General features: G+C 56.6%; 3 protein-coding genes across 5 annotated transcripts in view; 1 reads left to right on the top strand and 2 right to left on the bottom strand.

Annotated features, from left to right (window-relative positions):
• Positions 1–7,612, top strand: part of PC (pyruvate carboxylase) — a 108,757-nt gene extending 101,145 nt beyond the window's left edge. For all 3 annotated transcript variants that reach the window (XM_011986964.1, XM_011986965.1, XM_011986963.1), the window contains 11 exons: positions 2,750–2,894; positions 3,307–3,396; positions 3,483–3,704; positions 4,198–4,354; positions 4,867–5,107; positions 5,213–5,462; positions 5,672–5,916; positions 6,018–6,197; positions 6,275–6,523; positions 6,765–6,905; positions 6,987–7,612. In XM_011986964.1, the coding sequence (XP_011842354.1) occupies positions 2,750–2,894; positions 3,307–3,396; positions 3,483–3,704; positions 4,198–4,354; positions 4,867–5,107; positions 5,213–5,462; positions 5,672–5,916; positions 6,018–6,197; positions 6,275–6,523; positions 6,765–6,905; positions 6,987–7,235 (2,169 nt within the window). In that variant the 3' untranslated portion in view covers positions 7,236–7,612. The remainder of the gene's footprint in view (positions 1–2,749; positions 2,895–3,306; positions 3,397–3,482; positions 3,705–4,197; positions 4,355–4,866; positions 5,108–5,212; positions 5,463–5,671; positions 5,917–6,017; positions 6,198–6,274; positions 6,524–6,764; positions 6,906–6,986) is intronic.
• A 1,842-nt stretch (positions 7,613–9,454) lies between these two features.
• Positions 9,455–12,553, bottom strand: RCE1 (Ras converting CAAX endopeptidase 1). The gene is made up of 8 exons (XM_011986960.1): positions 12,331–12,553; positions 12,096–12,198; positions 11,925–12,008; positions 11,595–11,673; positions 10,930–11,097; positions 10,729–10,800; positions 10,405–10,467; positions 9,455–10,128 (listed from the first exon to the last, which is right to left on the bottom strand). The coding sequence occupies exons 1-8, from the start codon at positions 12,513–12,515 to the stop codon at positions 9,893–9,895; spliced, it is 990 nt and encodes a 329-aa protein (XP_011842350.1). The 5' UTR covers positions 12,516–12,553; the 3' UTR covers positions 9,455–9,892.
• A 90-nt stretch (positions 12,554–12,643) lies between these two features.
• LOC105544451 (chromosome unknown open reading frame, human C11orf80) overlaps positions 12,644–18,739 on the bottom strand; it is a 119,145-nt gene continuing 113,049 nt past the window's right edge. The window contains exons 15-17 of the mRNA XM_011986962.1: positions 17,326–17,401; positions 12,897–13,117; positions 12,644–12,797 (exon numbers count right to left, since the gene is read on the bottom strand). Of these exons, the coding sequence (XP_011842352.1) occupies positions 12,732–12,797; positions 12,897–13,117; positions 17,326–17,401 (363 nt within the window). The 3' untranslated portion in view covers positions 12,644–12,731. The remainder of the gene's footprint in view (positions 12,798–12,896; positions 13,118–17,325; positions 17,402–18,739) is intronic.

Below are 18,739 nucleotides of genomic sequence, written 5' to 3'. Positions count from 1 at the left end.
GGCTTCGCAACCGCCGGGGGCACGCAGTGGGAAGCTGTGCGTCCTCGCAGCGCCTTCAGCCCCTCCTTCCCGCTCTGTCCCCGCCGGGCCATTTTCCTGGAAGAGCGGCTCGGAACCAGCTCGGCTCAGAGAAAGGGCTCCCGGCGTGAGGTGGGGGAGGTTCCTTGCTTCCTGGTGGAGAAAGCTGGGGCTTGGGTGACTCGGCGAGCCTGGTCTCCTTCCAGCTGCCCGCCACCACCAGCGGTCTGGCCAGTTGGGAAACAGGGGAAGTCACCACCTCCCCGTGTCTCCTGGTCCTTAGGCCACCTAAACCTCAGCCATCCTCGTTCTCCTCCCTCCAGCCCTGATCCCCATGGACCAGGTGGCAGGAAACTCGGGGAAACCCAAGATTGGAATTCTGATCCCGCCGGCCCAGCAGTGTAGTCCTGGGCACGTTACCCGACCACTGAAAACAAGTTCCTCCTGTAGGTCAGGAGAGATGGATGGTACATACTTGAAGCATTTCCTAGGGGCGAGAGGGGAGGACAGTTGCAGCTTGTGAGGGGCTTATGGGCAGCCGGAAGCCATTCTCACTGTCACCACTCACTGGGCCTCGGCTGTGGCGTTTGTAAAATGAGGGGGATTCAGTCGTGGTGCAGGTCAGCTCTGATGTGCAGTGGCACCAGGTATGGCTTTGTTCCTCTTCTCCCCATCAAAAATGTTTTCCACCGGGCGCAGTAGCTCATGCCTGTAATCCCAGCACTTTGGGAGGCCAAGGCGGGTGGATCACTTGAGGCCTGGAGTTCGAGACCAGCCTGGCCAACATGGCAAAACCCGTCTATATTAAAAATACAAAAATTAGCTGGGCGTGGTAGTGCATGTCTGTCAGGATGAGGCACGATAATCGCATGGACCAGGGAGCCAGAGGTTGCAGTGAGCTGAGGTTGCACCACTGCACTCCAGCCTGGGCGACACACTGTGTCTCAAAAAAAAAAAGTTTTAATTCACTCTAAATATAGATGTTTACCAGCATCCACCATGGCCGCCCAGTGCTGGGAGCTGAGCTGATGAGGAACCAGATGGGCCTGGTTCCTGCCCCCATAGAGCTTACAGAACAGAGGAGAGGATGGGCAGCCCGCCAGTCACAAAGGGGAGACGTCTACAAAAGGGAGGTCTCCAAGGGTCCTTCTCACCATGTGCAGTCTGGGCTCTTTGGATGGTTTCATTAGCTGCCTCCCTTCTCCAGTGCCATGCCTTGGCCCAGCTGAAATGTCAGCATCTCTTCAGGAGAGGCAGGGGCAAGGCTCAAGGGCAGACAGATGCGGCACTGCTGGCAGGGCCCCACTCTGTGTTGGGCACCTGACATGCTGGGGGGAGGCACCTTTCCTATCCAGGCCTCCAGGTGATGGGAGCCCAAGAGGAGAGAGCGAGCTCAGAGAGGTCCAGGTGGCCTTGAGTCCCTGTTGAAGGTGCCAGCAGGGATCATGAATAAGTGACGCATGGAGATGTTTTCTCCGAGGTGGAAGCCAGGGCTGTCGCTACACGGCCACAGGCCATGCTTTCACAGGCCTTGGAACACCTCTCACAGTGCTGGCCCCCATGTCCCCATGTGGCCGTTTAAGTCATACTCGCCCTGGCCCAGCCTCATGTTGTCACCCAGCCATTTAATGAGTGGCACCGAGGGCCCCTGTGCACAAAGCACACTGACACATGCCCCAGGCAGCGCCCTGCCCCCGAGGGGTTCCCAGGCAGACAAGCAGGTGAAGCCGAAGGGTGCGCTTGCCCACGGGCGTTCCTCAGGGGCCTGCTGGAAAGGTGAGCATCAGCTCTGCCGAGGTGTGAGGCCAGGACGAAGGCCTTTGAGTTCAGAAGTTCAAGGAGAGCTTCCCAGGCAGATGCAAAGGCGTGGAGCGCGAGGCAAGTGTGATGTGGCTGGAGGTGGCCATGATGAGAAAGGCGGTGGAGGGTGTGGCCTGGAGATGGAGAAGAGGTCACAGGGTCCCGAAATGGCTGTGGTCGAATCCTCTGGGTTGACCAGTGGCATGGAGGAGTGGGTGGTGAGGGTGAGGGGATGCAGGTTTTGGTAACTGGGGGGACAGTGGGGCACCCACTGGGCCAGGAGGACGGGTGCACAGGCAGGAGCCTGGCCGTGGACTTGCTGAACTTATGTGATGGGTGAACAAGGAAGGGCCCGGGAGGCAGTTGCACCTCTGGGTCTTGCCCTGGAGGCAGAGCCTGTCACTGGTGCTGCAGCCCCGGGACGGGGCCTTCTGGGAGCTTGTGATGTGTGAGGAGCCGGGGAAGAACAGGACAGGAGAGCAAGATGGCTTGGAAGCCCAGGGAACCAGCAGCAAGGCGGGAGCGCGCCCGCTGGACTCAGCTGGGAGGAGTGACTGAGTGAGAGTGCCAGAGTGTGGTCTGTTGCGGGCAGAGCCCTCTTTCGGGAAGCGTGGGCAGGGGGTTGAGGGTGACTGCTGTGGGCCACGCTGCTGGAAGAAAGGCTGAGCCCTGTTCTAGGCTGCAGGGAGGCAGGAGGGGGTGGCCTTCAGCACATGCTTCGGGGTAAGCAAGTATGGAGGGAGCAGGCCCACCCCCTGACAGCTTAGGGGACTCTGCCAGAGTAAGGGGAGGGCTGAGGGATGGGGAAGTGGCCCTCTGCAGTGAGGCCCAGAAGCTGTGCTGGCCTGGGGTGGCACCTTCAGCCTTTTCTCCTCTCCCTTCCCTGTCTGTGCTGCATGGTGACGCCCTCCTACCCACCTCTGTCCTGCAGACCAACATCCCCTTCCTGCAGAATGTGCTCAACAACCAGCAGTTCCTGGCAGGCACCGTGGACACCCAGTTCATCGATGAGAACCCAGAGCTGTTCCAGCTGCGGCCTGCGCAGAACCGGGCCCAAAAGCTGTTGCACTACCTTGGTCTGGCCCGAGACTGCCCTGCCCTGCCCTTCCCTCCCCACCCTACTCCTCCCTTTCCCAATCCCTTGCTCCTACCTCTTTGCCACTCCCCATGACCAAAGAACTTCCTAGTGCCCTCTGCCCCTCACCCCTGCCCTCATTCTGGCCCTGCATCCTCTTGTCCTGCACCCTCCCATTCACCACTCTCCTTGCTCCTGATCTGAGAGACCCCACTTTTCCATCCACGTGGCCCTCAAGAGGTCCCCAGTGCCTGGTCCCAGGAGGCGCTGGCTTTGGAGAGGACAGGGGCCAGCTGGAAGCCCGGGGATCCTGGAGGGATATGTCCCTGTCCCTGAGCCCAGCCACTCTCACTGCTGCCCTCTACTCAGCCTCTGCCCAGCCCACCCTGACCCACTGCCCACTCTCTCCCCAGGCCATGTCATGGTAAACGGCCCAACCACCCCGATTCCCGTCAAGGCCAGCCCCAGCCCCACGGACCCCATTGTCCCTGCAGTGCCCATAGGTAGGTGAGATCCATTCTGTCAACTCATGGGGGAGATAAGAGGTTGCCACCTGCAGGACGGGCACCAATGCCCCTGTCTACCCTAGGCCCGCCCCCGGCTGGTTTCAGAGACATTCTGCTGCGAGAGGGGCCCGAGGGCTTTGCTCGAGCTGTGCGGAACCACGAGGGGCTGCTGCTGATGGACACGACCTTCAGGGACGCCCACCAGTCACTGTTGGCCACTCGTGTGCGCACCCACGATCTCAAAAAGATCGCCCCCTATGTTGCCCACAACTTCAGCAAGCTCTTCAGCATGGAGAACTGGGGAGGTAGGCTGGCATGCTGCGCAGCACCTGGCAGGAATTGGGTTCCCACTGTGTGGCCAATCCCAAAGGCTTAGGCCACTGGGGACAAGCTAGAGACGTTAACACCAAGAACACCAAAGAGGAAGAACTGAAGAAGGCCCAGCCCCCTCTCTGGCCAGGCCTGGTGCTGGCACGAGGTTGCAGAGCTGAAACCAGGTGCATCCTGGGAGGCCCAGGGTCAGGAGGAAACACTTGCCTGTTAGTTAATTATAGCACAGAGATGCACAGAAGGTGGGATTATAAAGGGGGCATAGAAGGGACACAAATGAGCCTGGTCTCCCCCGAGAGATCAGCCAAGGGAAAAATTTGTGGGGGTTGGAGCGGGGAACACAGGGACGGCGGACATGAGCAGGACCTGGTATTGGGGCCAGAGGCTTGGGCTGCAGAGCTGGCTGCAAGGCCTGGCGGAGTTCCCCAGACACGTAGAGCTGATCTGGGCCTCTTGGTTCCTGTGCAGGAGCCACGTTTGATGTCGCCATGCGCTTCCTGTATGAGTGCCCCTGGCGGCGGCTGCAGGAGCTCCGGGAGCTCATCCCCAACATCCCTTTCCAGATGCTGCTGCGGGGGGCCAACGCTGTGGGCTACACCAATTACCCAGACAACGTGGTCTTCAAGTGAGCCTGGGGTGGGGTGGGCAGATACTACCTGTTGTGGTCCAGAGAGTACCGAGCCACGTCGTGGTGGCCTCTGTTCCTCACAGTGGGCCTGACACCAAGTCTCTCTGTGGCCACACGCAGCACGGGCTGCTGTTGGGAAATAATCGAGAAGTGTAGAATTGGAGTTGCAGAACTGAACAGGATTCTAAATTACCCCCTCACTCCTGGGGCAGTGGAAGGCCTGAGACTTGCCCGGGTCACTCGGTACAGGGCTGGGACTGGAACCCAGGCCCCAGGACTCCTTGCTCAGTGCCCTCTTCCGCAGGCTGCCACTGGCGTATCTGATCCTCCAGGGCCTGGTCCACACTTGGGTGCCCCCCGCCAACGACCTGTGGATACCACACCCCATGCCAGGCCAGATCCTCAGATCTCATTCCCCGGGGCAGTAGAGTGGGTCAGGAAGGAGCCAGGGAAGACTGTTCAGAGGGAGGCGGGGTGGGGCTCAGCCCTGGGCTCTCTCACCCTCGCAGGTTCTGTGAGGTGGCCAAAGAGAATGGCATGGATGTCTTCCGCGTGTTTGACTCCCTCAACTACTTGCCCAACATGCTGCTGGGCATGGAGGCGGCAGGAAGTGCCGGAGGCGTGGTGGAGGCTGCCATCTCATACACCGGCGACGTGTCCGACCCCAGCCGCACCAAGTACTCACTGCAGTACTACATGGGCTTGGCCGAAGAGCTGGTGCGAGCTGGCACCCACATCCTGTGCATCAAGGTGCCTGGGCCACTTGTCCACCTCTCCCTCTCTGTCCCGACCATGCCCCCACCCACAGGCACATGTCCTGCCCCCTCTACCATCTCTCTCCCTGACTTTCTCCAGGATATGGCTGGGCTGCTGAAGCCCACGGCCTGCACCATGCTGGTCAGCTCCCTCCGGGACCGCTTCCCCGACCTCCCACTGCACATCCACACCCACGACACGTCAGGGGCAGGCGTGGCAGCCATGCTGGCCTGTGCCCAGGCTGGAGCTGATGTGGTAGATGTGGCAGCCGATTCCATGTCTGGGATGACGTCACAGCCCAGCATGGGGGCCCTGGTGGCCTGTACCAGAGGGACTCCCCTGGACACAGGTAGGAAGAACAGCAGCCCGTGGCCACACCCCTCTCCAATCCGCAGCCACCACCAGTCCCAGTAGTGTTGGACCTGCCTAGGATCCAGATGCCCTGCTCTGGCCTTGCCGCCTTCTGTCACCTGAGTCAGACATGGGACCTGAGCTAGCCCTGGGTCCTGGAGGAGTCATGCATTTCTAAGGCTTCCTCTGACTCTGGCCTCCCTGCAGAGGTGCCCATGGAGCGAGTGTTTGACTACAGTGAGTACTGGGAGGGGGCTCGGGGACTGTACGCGGCCTTCGACTGCACGGCCACCATGAAGTCTGGCAACTCGGATGTGTATGAGAATGAGATCCCAGGGGGCCAGTACACCAACCTGCACTTCCAGGCCCACAGCATGGGGCTCGGCTCCAAGTTCAAGGAGGTCAAGAAGGCCTATGTGGAGGCCAACCAGATGCTGGGCGATCTCATCAAGGTGAGCCCTGCCCAGCGCTCTCCTGCCTGACCCAGCCCTGCATGCACCTGCTGCTGGCTGCCTTGAGGTGCCTGGCACCCTAACCTCCAGGGCCTTCTCAGGTGACGCCCTCCTCCAAGATCGTGGGGGACCTGGCCCAGTTTATGGTGCAGAATGGATTGAGCCGGGCAGAGGCTGAAGCTCAGGCAGAAGAGCTATCCTTCCCCCGTTCCGTGGTGGAGTTCCTGCAGGGCTACATCGGTGTCCCCCATGGGGGGTTCCCCGAACCCTTTCGCTCTAAGGTAGGGAAGGCCCAGCATGATGTGAGGGTGGGGGCTGGATGCAGGAATTGGGACTGACGCTCCGCTTTGTTCCCCAGGTACTGAAGGACCTGCCGAGGGTGGAGGGGCGACCCGGAGCCTCCCTGCCTCCCCTGGATCTGCAGGCACTGGAGAAGGAGCTGGTAGACCGGCATGGGGAGGAGGTGACCCCAGAAGATGTGCTCTCAGCAGCCATGTACCCCGATGTGTTTGCCCACTTCAAGGACTTCACTGCCACCTTTGGCCCCCTGGATAGCCTGAATACTCGCCTCTTCCTTCAGGGACCCAGGATCGCAGAGGAGTTTGAGGTCAGTGGCTCTGCTGCTTGTCCACACTCCACCCTGGCCCCCCTGCCCCAGAGCGCTGGAGTTTAGCTCGGCTGTCACTCAGCCTCACAAGCTTTGGGAGCAGAAAGGACTCTTGAGACCGGAAGCTAGGCCTTTAGGGACGAGGAGCCAAGGCCCAGTGTGGGGACTTCCTATGGCCAGGGCTGGGGGACTGCTCTCCCACCTTGGCCTCCAGCCCTGAGTCTGCGCACCCTTCCTGCAGGTGGAGCTGGAGCGGGGCAAGACGCTGCACATCAAAGCCCTGGCCGTGAGCGACCTGAACCGGGCTGGCCAGAGGCAGGTCTTCTTTGAGCTCAATGGGCAGCTGCGGTCCATCTTGGTCAAGGATACCCAGGCCATGAAGGTATTGTCTCCCCCAGGGCCAGCCGGGCAGTGGGGCTGTCTGGGCCCAGGATCTCATGTCCCTTCTGGCCTGTGTCTTTAGGAGATGCACTTCCACCCCAAGGCCCTGAAGGACGTGAAGGGCCAGATCGGGGCGCCCATGCCTGGGAAGGTGATAGACATCAAAGTGGCGGCAGGGGCCAGGGTGACCAAGGGCCAGCCCCTGTGTGTGCTCAGTGCCATGAAGATGGAGACTGTGGTGACCTCGCCCATGGAGGGCACTGTCCGCAAGGTTCATGTGACCAAGGACATGACACTGGAAGGCGACGACCTCATCCTGGAGATCGAGTGATCTTGCCCCAGACTGGCAGCCTGGCCATCCCCAAGCCTTCAACAGAAGCTGTGCTGCCACAGCAGGCCCAGGCCAGCCAGCGCCCGAGGCCAGCAAGGTCGGGCCATGGAGGTCCTGTCCAGAGCTGGACAGGAGAGACACCGCCTGCAGCGGCTCATTCCTTTCAGCCATCGTCCTTTCCTCTGGCGGACAGCTGCTCACATGTTCATCTCTTGCCAAATAAGGGTCTCCTCCTCACTGGAGACTACAAGTGGTGGGTCAGGTGGTCCTAGGACCCGGGGGAGGTTTAGGGGTCCTATCTCCTGGGGGAAGGGGAGATTTAAGATGTCCCAGGTCCTGGGAAGTTTGCTCAATAAAACTGGCTTTCCCCTGCCCTCCATGCTGGATGCTGTGCAGCCCCCCGGCCTAGTGCAGCCCCCAGCCCACACCACTCAGCAGTGGGTGGGCAGGTCAGTTGTGTCATCCTCTTCAGAGGGTAGTGAGGATGACAACTGTGGCCCTGTTTTAAGTCACTATTGGGTGCTTACTGTGTATACTCCCCCAGCAGGACTAGTAGTACTGAACTTACTTGAGGGGTGGGGCCTGTTCTAAGCATTTAACACCTATTAACTCAGGGAATTCACCTTATCCTCTTATGGACACAGAAATCAAGTCACAGGAAGATTAAGTAATTTGTCCAGGACTCCACAAGTAGTAAGAGACAGAGATGAAACCCAGGCCGTTGGCAGACTCGTCTCCCAGCCCCGCTGCTTTATTTTCTAGAACCCAAGGCCAGCGTCCCACCTCAGTTAGCAGGTAAATGCAAGCAGGTACCACCTTCTGGGCAGTGGGTGAGACCCTCGGGAATGGTGATCCGGCAGTCTTGTGCGTGCTCTGGATGTGAGAATGATGGCAGGAGGTGAGGGGGAGTCCAGGGTCTCAGGTTCTAACCCTGCCACTCCCCATGACCACCCCTCCAGACCCCTGCTCAGTTGCCTTTCCTGCAGCGGGGACACTAACCCTGCCTGCACCACTGCCCTCCTGCCCACAGGTAGGGGGAGGATGGGGAAGGGAGCAGGAGGCTGGGCAGTTCCTGAGATGGAGGGGCGGGGGTGGGGAGGCTGATGCAGGAAACACCAGCCTCTGGGTAGGAAGCGCCCAGCAGGCCTCTGCCCAGTGCTCCCAGTGCCAGTCCAACCTCTGGGATGGCCAAGTCACAGTGGGCTTGAGCCTCTTCCTTTCTGGACCGCCAGGTCCCAGATGTACCCCAGGAGGCAAGTGACTGCGATGCTGCCCCTTCCATCCGGGTGGATGTCGTCACGGCCAGCCTGCAGGCATCGTGGGGCAGTGACTGCACATCCCTTTTCTTTCCCGCAGCGGCCAGCCTCAGGGAAGGGACCCTGGGACAACCTCCTTGAGCCTGGAATGGGACCTAAAGGGCTAACATTTCCTACCTGCCCCCCGTCCTCCCAGCCCACCACCAAGACGGAGTCTCGCTCTGTCGCCCAGGCTGGAGTACAGTGGCGTGATCTTGGCTCACTGCAATGTCCGCCTCCCGGGTTCGAGAATCTAATTTTAAAAGGGCACAGGCAGGGAAATGAGAGCCCTTCCAAAAATGATGGAGAGCAGGCAGAACACTCGCAGGTGCTGAGAAGGACCCTGGAGTCACCGTGTTGCTTGGCAAAGTCGCCGCCGCCCTCAGAGCTGCAGCCTGTGTTCTGGGTTCCTCTGGGGCAGAGGTCCGAGGTGGAGGGAACCGGAAAAGCCTCTACTTCTGGTGATTCAGGAGTAGGTTTCTCTCCCATTTGGGACCTATTTCCTCTTGTGAAAAACAAGGCGGGCAGACTGGAGGTCCCGGCAGAGACTTCAGGCCAGTCCTCCTCCCCTCAGAAGAGAGAGTTCGGAGGCTCCATTGCTGAGGTCAGGGCCAGGGCCATGGTTCCCTCCCTGACCCATTAGCCAAGCCACAGGCCCCAGGACGAGTGGGGCTCACAGCTGCTACCTGCAGTCTCAGACCCACCGACACTAGGACTTTGGGGCATGGCTCAGGAAGGAGGAAGCCACAGGCCCCCAGCAACCAGAGCTCCCAGCCCATTCTGTACTCCAGGGAACTACCTGCCGGGATGCACCGCCCAGATGTCACTGTTGAAGGTAGCTGGGACAGGTGGTGGGCACACTCTCAAGAGCTGCCTAGAGTCCTCACACAAGATCCCAAATAGACCGATTCCCAAAGGTCCAAGGCCATGTTACCCAAGTTAAATCTCTTTAATATCCCAATACAAAGTCCTGATGCAAAAAGACAATGAGAAAACCCAGGAAGTTGGGGGGTGGGGGTGGGGAGAGGTTTTATAAATAAAAAAACCCCCGAGCAGCTTTTGAGAGGCAGAGGAGCTAAGAGAAACAGCAGTCCAAAGTGAGGAAGGGAGTGTGTGGCTCCTGGGACCTGCCCCTTGTCCCCTCACTCACAGCTGCTCGTAAACACCCCTTTCGAAAGGGGCTGCACCCTTTGGATATCTGCTCCTTTCTCTTGGTCCCTGGGATTCAACTAGCTCTGGCTTCAATCCCCTACAAAAATTCCTGAGATCTCGGGGACCCCAGCCAGTCCCTCCCCTGCAGTACCCCTTGGTGGGGAGGGCTGGGGAGCCGGTGAGAGTTCATATTGTATCCAGGAGCGTAGGTCAGGAGCACAGGGGAGCCTCTGAGTCCCCTGCCCGCTCCAAAAGCACACAAAGGGGAAGGCTGCCGTAGAGCTTAGGGTCCGTGAGGGGCTGGAGCAGAAGCAGGAAGAGTCCCACACCCAAGGCATAGCCTGCCAGCAGGGGCCGCCTCTGCGGGTGCTCCAAGGCCGCGCAAACAGCCGGGAAACCCATGTAATTGCAGAAGGAATGGCAGAGAACCGGCCCAATCAGGTGTCCTGGGGAAAAGAGACAGCAACTCAGGGAGCAGCCCTACCACCTCCTCTGGCCCTTCTAGGGCTAGTGACCCTCATCCCCTAAAACAGGAAAACAGGAGATCAAGATCCCACTACCCCAGCCATCCACCCACACACCACGGCCTCTGCTCCTTTCCACCTCTCAGACCAGCCTGTCTCAAGGACTGGAATAGAAGAACTTGTTCCTAGAAACAGTATTCCCATTCTCCCACCCGCTCCTGTGGGCCCCCAGGGACCCATGAGGGACTGAGGACCAACCTGTGCGGATGAAGAGGAAAGCAGTGTAGGCACCGAAGACGGCTGTGTAGGAGAACTGGAACGCTGGAGACGGGGAGGCCGCGAGTGACCACACCTGCACGCCCTTCCTGCCCCCGCACTACACACCCATCAGCCAAAGATCCACCATCCCCTCCACCCGGGGCAGTGGCTGCCTGCCCCACCACCTACAGCTGTCCTGCACCCCAACTCCCACGGTCAGTGGCCCCTCCAATACTGTAGCCCTCAGTTCCCAATTCCTTCTCCAGACTGGCCATTAGGGACATGATCACACACCCTAACCCAGGCCAGCTAGCCGGGACTCACCAGCAGACAAGAAGATGTTCCCCACGCTGCTCTGGCGGAAACGCAGCTGCTCAATAATGTGGTGAAAATGGGCTGGGAAAAAGATGACAATCACATCACAGTCATTCCTCCCAACCTCCATTCTAGGCCTGCCCCTCACCTCAAGCCCCCTTCTCAGCTCTCATGCTGAGAACACACCAGGACCAAGTTGGCCAGACTCACCAACTCCAAAAAAGAGCGGGCAGGTGAACACAGCAGGGCCCAAGCCCATGCACGGTGCCAACATAGGCAGCATACAGGCCCGGAACACCAGCTCCTCTGTCAGGGGGGCGATCACTTGGTTCCGCAGCCAACGCATGTCTGTGAGGCAGCGGGCCCAGGAGCGCGGGGCTGCAGAAGGAATTCAGGATAAGCTGTGAGTGACGGGCTATCGAACAATGAGACCCCAGAGGCTCCAAGGGCTCCTCTCCCACAACTTCACCCTGGTCAAACTCAGGTTAGGCATCAATACTCCTGAGGACGGGGATGTGGACCCAACATAAACCCAATGTCTTGAGAGGACCTGAAGGGAAGGCATTAGATGAGGCAGGGCATCCTGGAAGTAAACTCTGGAGACACCAAAATTTAACCAAGACCAGCACTGGTTGGGGAAGCAGGGGACAGTGCTCTCTGGTCCACACCAAATACAGCTGGGGGTTCCCAGGGAACTCCTTGGACGTTGGGAATCAACCCTTAGAGGCCATCTAGCTCTGTTTCCAGTTTACTGATGAGAAAACACACCCAGAGAACATTTCACGTGTCCAGATCACACCCTGAGCCCGCTGACTCCCTGCCCCATTGTCCTGGACTGCCTGTGCCTACTTTTCCCTTCAGCCGTTAATACTCACCCAGGACAACCTTCAGCCCATCTGCCAGGTCACAAGGGCAATCCATAGAAAGCTGCATCAGTGGGCCCAGGAAAAGAATCTGAGGGCAAGAAAACACTTTCACCACAACCCACCGCTTTTGCCCAGACCCTTGCCCATGCCCCTGAGACCCCAAGCTTGAAATCCTCTCAGCCAGGATTTCCAGACCATGCATACCGGAGAACCCTGGGGCCATCTCAAAAGCCCTGTCTTCCATCAGCCAAAAACCGAATACAATCAAGAGGAGTCCAAAGCACTGCGCATCAAGCTGATAACAAAGACTAGAAGAAAAAATACAAAAGGAGCACTCACCATGGTCAGCAACAGGGGCAGCAGCGCCGCTGGGAAAATGCCCTCCAGCCTGAAGCCCATCAGGGTGAGCAGGGATGTGCCTGGCTGAGCCACAGGAAAGGGGGCATCAGTCTTGCTTCCTCCCCTAAAGACCCCTGAGTTCTCTCCCCCTTTGCCCCGCCTCCTTCGCACCTGGATGCCTGTGAGTTCCCTCCAGAGCAGCACGCACAGGGGTGAGAGACTGGACACCACCAGGACGCTGGTGAAGCGCCGCTTGATGACGGCGGGATGGTCCCTACGGAGGGGACAGTAAGTTCAAGGGGCCCGCGGCTGCCCATCAGCGCGGCCCCGCCCCCGGCTCGCCCAAGCTCCGCCCGCAACCCCGCCTCGCAGGGGCGCGGGTTCCGGCCGCGCGCAGCCCCCGCACCTGGGCAGTTCGCTCTTCCAGACGTAAAGGCTGCCCACGTAGGAGCAGGCGAGGCTGAGACAGGAGAACACTGACACCCAGCAGCACAGCCCGGGGCCCGGGCCGCCCAGCGCCGCCGACTCGGGCGGCCGCTCCGGCCGCGACACCGACAGCAGGCGCAGCCCATCCCCGCCCAGCGCCGCCATTGCGCCCTGACCCGCGGCGCGCACCAGTGACGCAGTCCCAGGGAGGTGTGGGTGACGTCAGGCTGCGGCGCGGCTCCAGGCCCCGCCCCACCCGGGCCCGACGCGGAAGCAGACGCGGAAGCGGCCTCGGTGAGCGCGGAGCAGCTTTATTAAACCACGAGGCAGCGGCTGCCCGCAGCCTCCGGATCGGCGGGCACTTGCGGAAAGGGACCCGGTTCAGGGCCCAGGGCTGGGACTCAGCCACTCCGACAGGTTGGAGACCTCCTGCAGCCACAGCACGTCCTGCGGGAACAACGGGGCCCGGAGTGAGGACCCCTCGGCAGCGGCCTGCGGCCCGCACCTCCTGGCGCACCCTTCCCTGTGCAGCGCTCGCTCAGTTACCTTCAGGCGGCTCCCAGGGCTCACCCTGCCCGGCGCCAGGGCCCTGCCGTGAGCCTTAAAGGCCGCCCTTCCGCTAGGAGTGAGGGGGGCCGCGGTGGCCTCCGGGCGGCGCGGGGCGGCCTCTGACGGGCTCGGGGCCCTGGCGGAGTGCAGAGCTCGCATCTCCTCCATGCGGAGGCTGCCCCTCTTGAGCCTCTTGTTTTCTGCTTGCCCGCTGGTATCTAGGAGAAAACAAGCCACCTTCATCTTATTTTCATGGCCCTGTGTTAGGAAGACCCTTGGGTAGGGGGGAAGCCTGGGAGGAAGCCTGGGAGAAAGGGCGCCGAGGGGCTCTTCCCACCGCATCCCTGTCAGCAGGTCCCATCCACACCAAAACCCTGCAGCTCCGGGCGCTTCAGGAGCAACCTGAGGCTTCAGAGAGGTTTCAGGGCCTCCCTATTCTCTCACCCGGGCAGGAGATTGTCCCGAGCCCTCACTTGGGGGACTCGGGCCGCTCAGTAGCTTTCTGCACACACATTCTTCCTGGAGTCTGCACTGACAAGCTCCCCTCCCTGCCAGCCTGTCCCCCCATCACCTCTCTGGCCTCAGTTCTGTCTCCCTTAGTTGCTCACGTTGCATTGGGCGGTGCCCATAGGCAGCTTTCCTACTCTTAACTGATTCATTTGTCAAATTAAAGCGAGTTTAGATGGATAGATTCTTCCGGAGCAGGTCCTGGGGATGTAGATAAATGAGCTTTTCCCTGAGAGAAGCTCACAGATGCTAGGAGGGATGCAAACCTGTGTACAAAGCCCAGGGTTAGAACAGAGAAGGGAGCAGACCAGAGAAGGGAGCAGACCACTTCTGCATGTGAAGAAAGGTCTCCCTGAGGAGATAACCTGAGCTGGGCTTTTTTGTGTTTTTGAGACAGGGTCTTGCTCTGTTGCCCAGGCTGGAGTGCAGTGGCGCAATCCTGGCTCACTGCAGCCTGACCTCTTGGGCTCAAGAGATCCTACTGTCTCAGCTTCAGCTTCCCGAGTACCAGGGACCACAGGGGCGTGCCACCACACCAGCTAATTTTTTTACTTTTTGTAGAGATGGGGGTCTCACCGTGTTGCCCAGACTGGTCTGAAGCTGTCCTCCCACCCCAGCTCCCCAAAGTGACGGTATTACAGGCATAAGCCACCACTCCTGTCCCAGAGCTGGGTTTTGAAGTATGAATAGTGATATGCCAGACAGACAAGGGAGAGAAAGGGAATTTCATGCTGAAAGTTACGCAAGTAATCTTTATGCAAAGACATAAAACAACCTCCTACATAAATGTTTACTCTATAAAGATGGGGTCTCGCCTGTCACCTAGGCTGGAGTGCAGTGGCACGATCATAGCTCACTGCAGCTTTGAACTCCTGGCCTCATCCTCTCGAGTAGCTGGGACTAAAGGCACACACCACCATGCCGGGCTAGAAACAGATTTTCATCTGTAAGAGACAGGAAGCCAATAAAGAGTTTTAAGCACTGGTGAAATATATTGGTAATTTTGTACTTCAGAAGGATTGTTCTTTCAAAGGTGTGGCTTAGATCAAACTAGAGACAGGAAGACCTTAAGAGCCCACTTCGACAAAAGTGAAGACAGTGGGGATGGAGGCGTCACCAGGAATCAGAAGTGTTCATCAGGCCTAAGTGACAGGCCTTGGTGAGCACCTGGATGTGGGAGAGACCTCTTGGCTGGGTGCAGTGGCTCACGCCTGTAATCCCAGCACTTTAGGGGGCCGAGGTGGGCAGATCACGAGGTCAGGAGATCGAGACCATCCTGGCCAACATGGTGAAACCCCAACTCTACTAAAAATACAAAAATTAGCTGGTTATGGTGGTGGGCACCTGTAATCCTAGCTATTCAGAGGCTGAGGCAAGAGAATCACTTGAACCTGGGAGGCAGAGGTTGCAGTGAGCTGAGATCCTGCCACTGCACTCCAGCCTGGGCAACAGTGGGAGATTTTGTCTCAAAAAAAAAAAAAAAAGAATGAGAGTCCTCTTGAATTAATCCAAGATTTCAGATGTGATAAACTGGACAGTGTGCTATTAATCATGACAGAGACCAAAGTCTCTTTAGGAGAGAGGAAACTGAGGTACCAATGGGACCTCCATGAGGTGCTGCCTAGTGAGCAAATGAATCTCCCAACTGGCGCTCAGCAGAGGCCTTGGCTGGTCACACCAATTTGAGAGTCTTGAGCCCAGAGGCAGGGGTCAGCAGCTGGGATGGAAGATAGCTGGGTGGGAGAGCAGGAGAAGCACTATTTAGGCATGACCAGAAGAAAGTAGGTGAAGAGAAAAGCCCAGAGGGAAAAACCAGGCGAGTCATAGTCTTACAGTGCCAAATTTTGCGCATAGTTCAGATACAATGAAGATAAATGCAAAATTTGGTAATTAAGAGGCCTTCCCTAAGGGGAGAAGTTTCAGAGGCCACAGAGAAAGCAAGTACCCTAAGTGATGGAGAGAATGAGAGGAAGAAAGGGAGACAGGGTGCATGCAGCTTGTGGTTTTGAGACCCTTGGATGAGATTGATGGAAAGAGGTGGAGGAAATTCAAGGTCATGGGAGATTTTCTTCTGACAAAATGAGAGCTTGACCTGCTGAGGGAAAGGAACTCAGAGGAGAGCTGAAGGTGCAGCAGTGATAACTGATGCAAGCAGGTCCCGAGAGAGCAGGAGGATGATCCCACTGTGATCCCACACTGATGAGGTTCTGCAGTGGAAGGGTGCAAGTTGGGTGAGTTTACTGAGAAAAGAGATCAGTAAGTAGGAAGCAGGAGGCAGAGACTGGGTAGATTTTTTTAAAGAATGGAGTAGCCACTGAGGGGCAAAGGCCAGAAAGGCAAGGGAAAGGACTGACAAACCAAAGGCTCCTGAGTGGACCAGGGATGGATGGTGGCATCAACCCACAGTTTGGCGATTTTCTTCAGCAGGGCTGCCCATGTGAGTCATAGAATGGATGCTGATGAGAGCCACAGGTCTGTAGGGCAGAATAGCCCAAGCCATCCTCCAGGGGTTCCACCAGATTATAAACACCTAGATTTTAAAGCTCATGTTGCACACTGGAGAAAACACGGGCTTTGGAGGTGGCAAGCTGAAAGTCATTACCTCCTGTTAAGCATTCTGCCTGACCTGAGCCTGGGTCCTCTGGTTTGTTAGGATCCATGCCTCCCCCCGCCCCCAGAAGGGCACTGTAAGGACTAAACTAGGTAAGGTCTGTGGAAGACCCCAGCATCTTTCCAGCGTCCACAGAATTAAATGTTAATTTTTTTCCTTGTATGGGAAGATACTTATTCTTTTGTCTCTTCTGACTGCATAAATACTGAATTGTATGTATCATACTTGCATTTTTTAAAATCTCCAAATCTAAATTTATAAAAATAGATTCTTTGCTTTGTACAAGCGTTCACAGCAGGGTTCTTTTCAGTAGCAACAGCCCCCACAACATTTAAAACATGGTTCAGCTGACAGTGATTTCAGGGACACATCTTAGGCCTAAGCATAAACGTGTATGTGTTGTAGTTGTGACCCTAGAAAGAGGGATTTACCAACCAAGCATAGGTGCTGAAGTCACAATCCCCAACTTCCCTTGACCCAGATACTGTTTTATCTGAAGGACTCAGGATCTGTTGGAGGGCATCCCTGCTAATTCAGCTCTTCCAGAGACAGCAGAGCTAGGCTGCCTGGGTTTGAATTCTGGCTCTGTCATTTACTGGCTGTGTAGCCTTGGGTAAGTTTATTGATATCTGTGGGCCTCAATTTCCTCATATGTAAAATGAGAGTTAATAACAGTGCCTATAGCTCCTAGGATTGTTTTGAGAACTAAGAGCATTAGTACATTTTAAAAGCTCAGAATAGTACCTGGCACCTCTGCTAGTGACTGAACGTGAGAGCTGCTGTACCCCTGCTGCTGCAGGCTGGGAAGGCTGTTTAAGTATTGCGAGAGACATGTATGGAGAAAGGACTTCAGTATAATTGCCATCACAACACATGCACTGACACTTCCCCATAACACACATTAAGAGTGACGTGGTGCCTGCTCTTGGGAGCAGCCTCCAAATCCCAAATCATAATAGTAACCAAAATGAGGGGAGCTGCAGCGTCAACCCCAGTGATCAAGAAAAGATGTGAAGGAACCACCTGGATTCAGGGCACTGAATCTGCGTATTACCTGCCCGCATCCCATCGTGTGCAGCTATCTGTAACTGCACAAGACTGTATTACAAATTTCTAGTCCTGTCCTAACATCTTCGGGAGGGAATAACTGCTGCTGCCTTGAAGACCCACAGTGGCAGCAATAGCTCACTAAATTGCAGAAGGACGCCGCTGTAGTAGAAGGTACAATGGAATAGTTTGAAAGTTTGAACTCACGTTTTTTACTTCCCCAGCTGCAGTCCAGGGCTCACTTGAAAAGCTAAAACTTACCTGCTAGGAACTCCCGGCTGCTGTTATCAGGTACGTCCTCAGTGCCCTGGGCTGAGTCCTTTTTCTCTAGGGTTAGCTGCTTTAAAAAATTAGAAGTCCTAAGTGAGTTTTGCAGAAACATGAACAAGCCCTAGTGAAAAAGGAGTGTGCCTGGTGGCTTCACTGACCTCACAAGGTTGTCTGCCCTCACCTGGAACTCCTTCTTCCTCCTGGCTCACGAATCTCCCTACCCACCCTCTAGTCCTCAAGGTTTCCCTCTGTGGATCCTTGTGCACTCTGGCCACTCACGGCACATCCTTTCTTCTCTGAGCTCCAGTCTCTTGGCTACTGCCTGCCCATTCCTCGGGCTCTGCATACTCTGCAAGTATCCTGTGTGCCCGTTCATCAAGTAATGTGCATATGTCCATTTTCTACACCCTAAATCCCTTCAAAGGCAAGGGCCATCATGCCTGTATCACTTTACAGCTACCTGAGTGCCTTACACAAGGTAAGTTTGAGAAAGTCAAACCTGGGAAGCCACAGGATGTATTCTGTAGTCATCTGTAGCCTCCTAGAGCCCTGCCACACTGGTTAGTTCAATAATTTGCACAGAGAAAAAGAGATTCTTACTGAGACCAGGACCCAATTCTCCCAGCTCCTTTTCAAGAATACAGATGTATAAAAATAGATATCCTCTTCTCAAAATTAAAAATTTGTGGCCCAGCGTGGTGGCTCATCCCAGCACTTTGGGAGGCCAAGGCAGGCAGATCACCTGAGGTAAGGAGTTTGAGACTAGCCTGGCCAACATGGTGAAACCCCGCCTGTACTAAAAATACAAAAATTAGCTGGCCATGGTGGCGGGCGCCTGTAATCCCAGCTACTCAGGAGGCTGAGGCAGGAAAATGGCTTGAACCTGGGAGGTGGAGGTTGCAGTGAGCTGAGATCACACCATTGCACTCCAGCGTGGGTGATGAGTCAGACTCCATCTCAAAAATAAAATAAAATAAAATAAAATAAAATAAAATAAAAATTTGTGCTTCCTGGCCGGGTGCGGTGGCTCAAGCCTGTAATCCCAGCACTTTGGGAGGCTGAGGTGGGAGGATCACAAGGTCAGGAGATAGAGACCATCCTGGCTAACACGGTGAAACCCCACCTCTGCTAAAAATACAAAAAAAAAAAATTGCATTGGGAGTTATACCTGATGTAAATGATGAGTTGATGGGTGCTGACGAGTTGATGGGTGTAGCACACTAACATGGCACAAGTATACATATGTAACAAACCTGCATGTTATGCACATGTACCCTAGAACTTAAAGTATAATAATTTTAAAAAAATACAAAAAAATTAGCCGGGCGTGGTGGCGGGGGCCTGTAGTCCCAGCTACTCAGGAGGCTGAGGCAGGAGAACTGCGTGAACCCAGGAGGCGGAGCTT

This window comes from Mandrillus leucophaeus, unplaced genomic scaffold, assembly GCF_000951045.1.
Source record: "Mandrillus leucophaeus isolate KB7577 unplaced genomic scaffold, Mleu.le_1.0 Scaffold30, whole genome shotgun sequence".
In the NCBI taxonomy this organism is placed as follows: Eukaryota; Metazoa; Chordata; class Mammalia; order Primates; family Cercopithecidae; genus Mandrillus; species Mandrillus leucophaeus.
Note: the sequence above shows the minus strand (reverse complement) of the source record. Positions and strands in the feature narration are given on the sequence as shown.

Excerpts from the sequence above, each read along its gene's own strand:
- RCE1 (XM_011986960.1), bottom strand. The coding sequence starts at position 12,515 with ATGGCGGCGCTGGGCGGGGATGGGCTGCGCCTGCTGTCGGTGTCGCGG. Across the intron at positions 11,674-11,924 it reads TGCCCCTGTTGCTGACCATG|ATTCTTTTCCTGGGCCCACT; the intron begins GTGAGTGCTCCT and ends TCTTGCCCTCAG. Across the intron at positions 11,098-11,594 it reads TGGGCTGAAGGTTGTCCTGG|CCCCGCGCTCCTGGGCCCGC; the intron begins GTGAGTATTAAC and ends TTCCTTCTGCAG.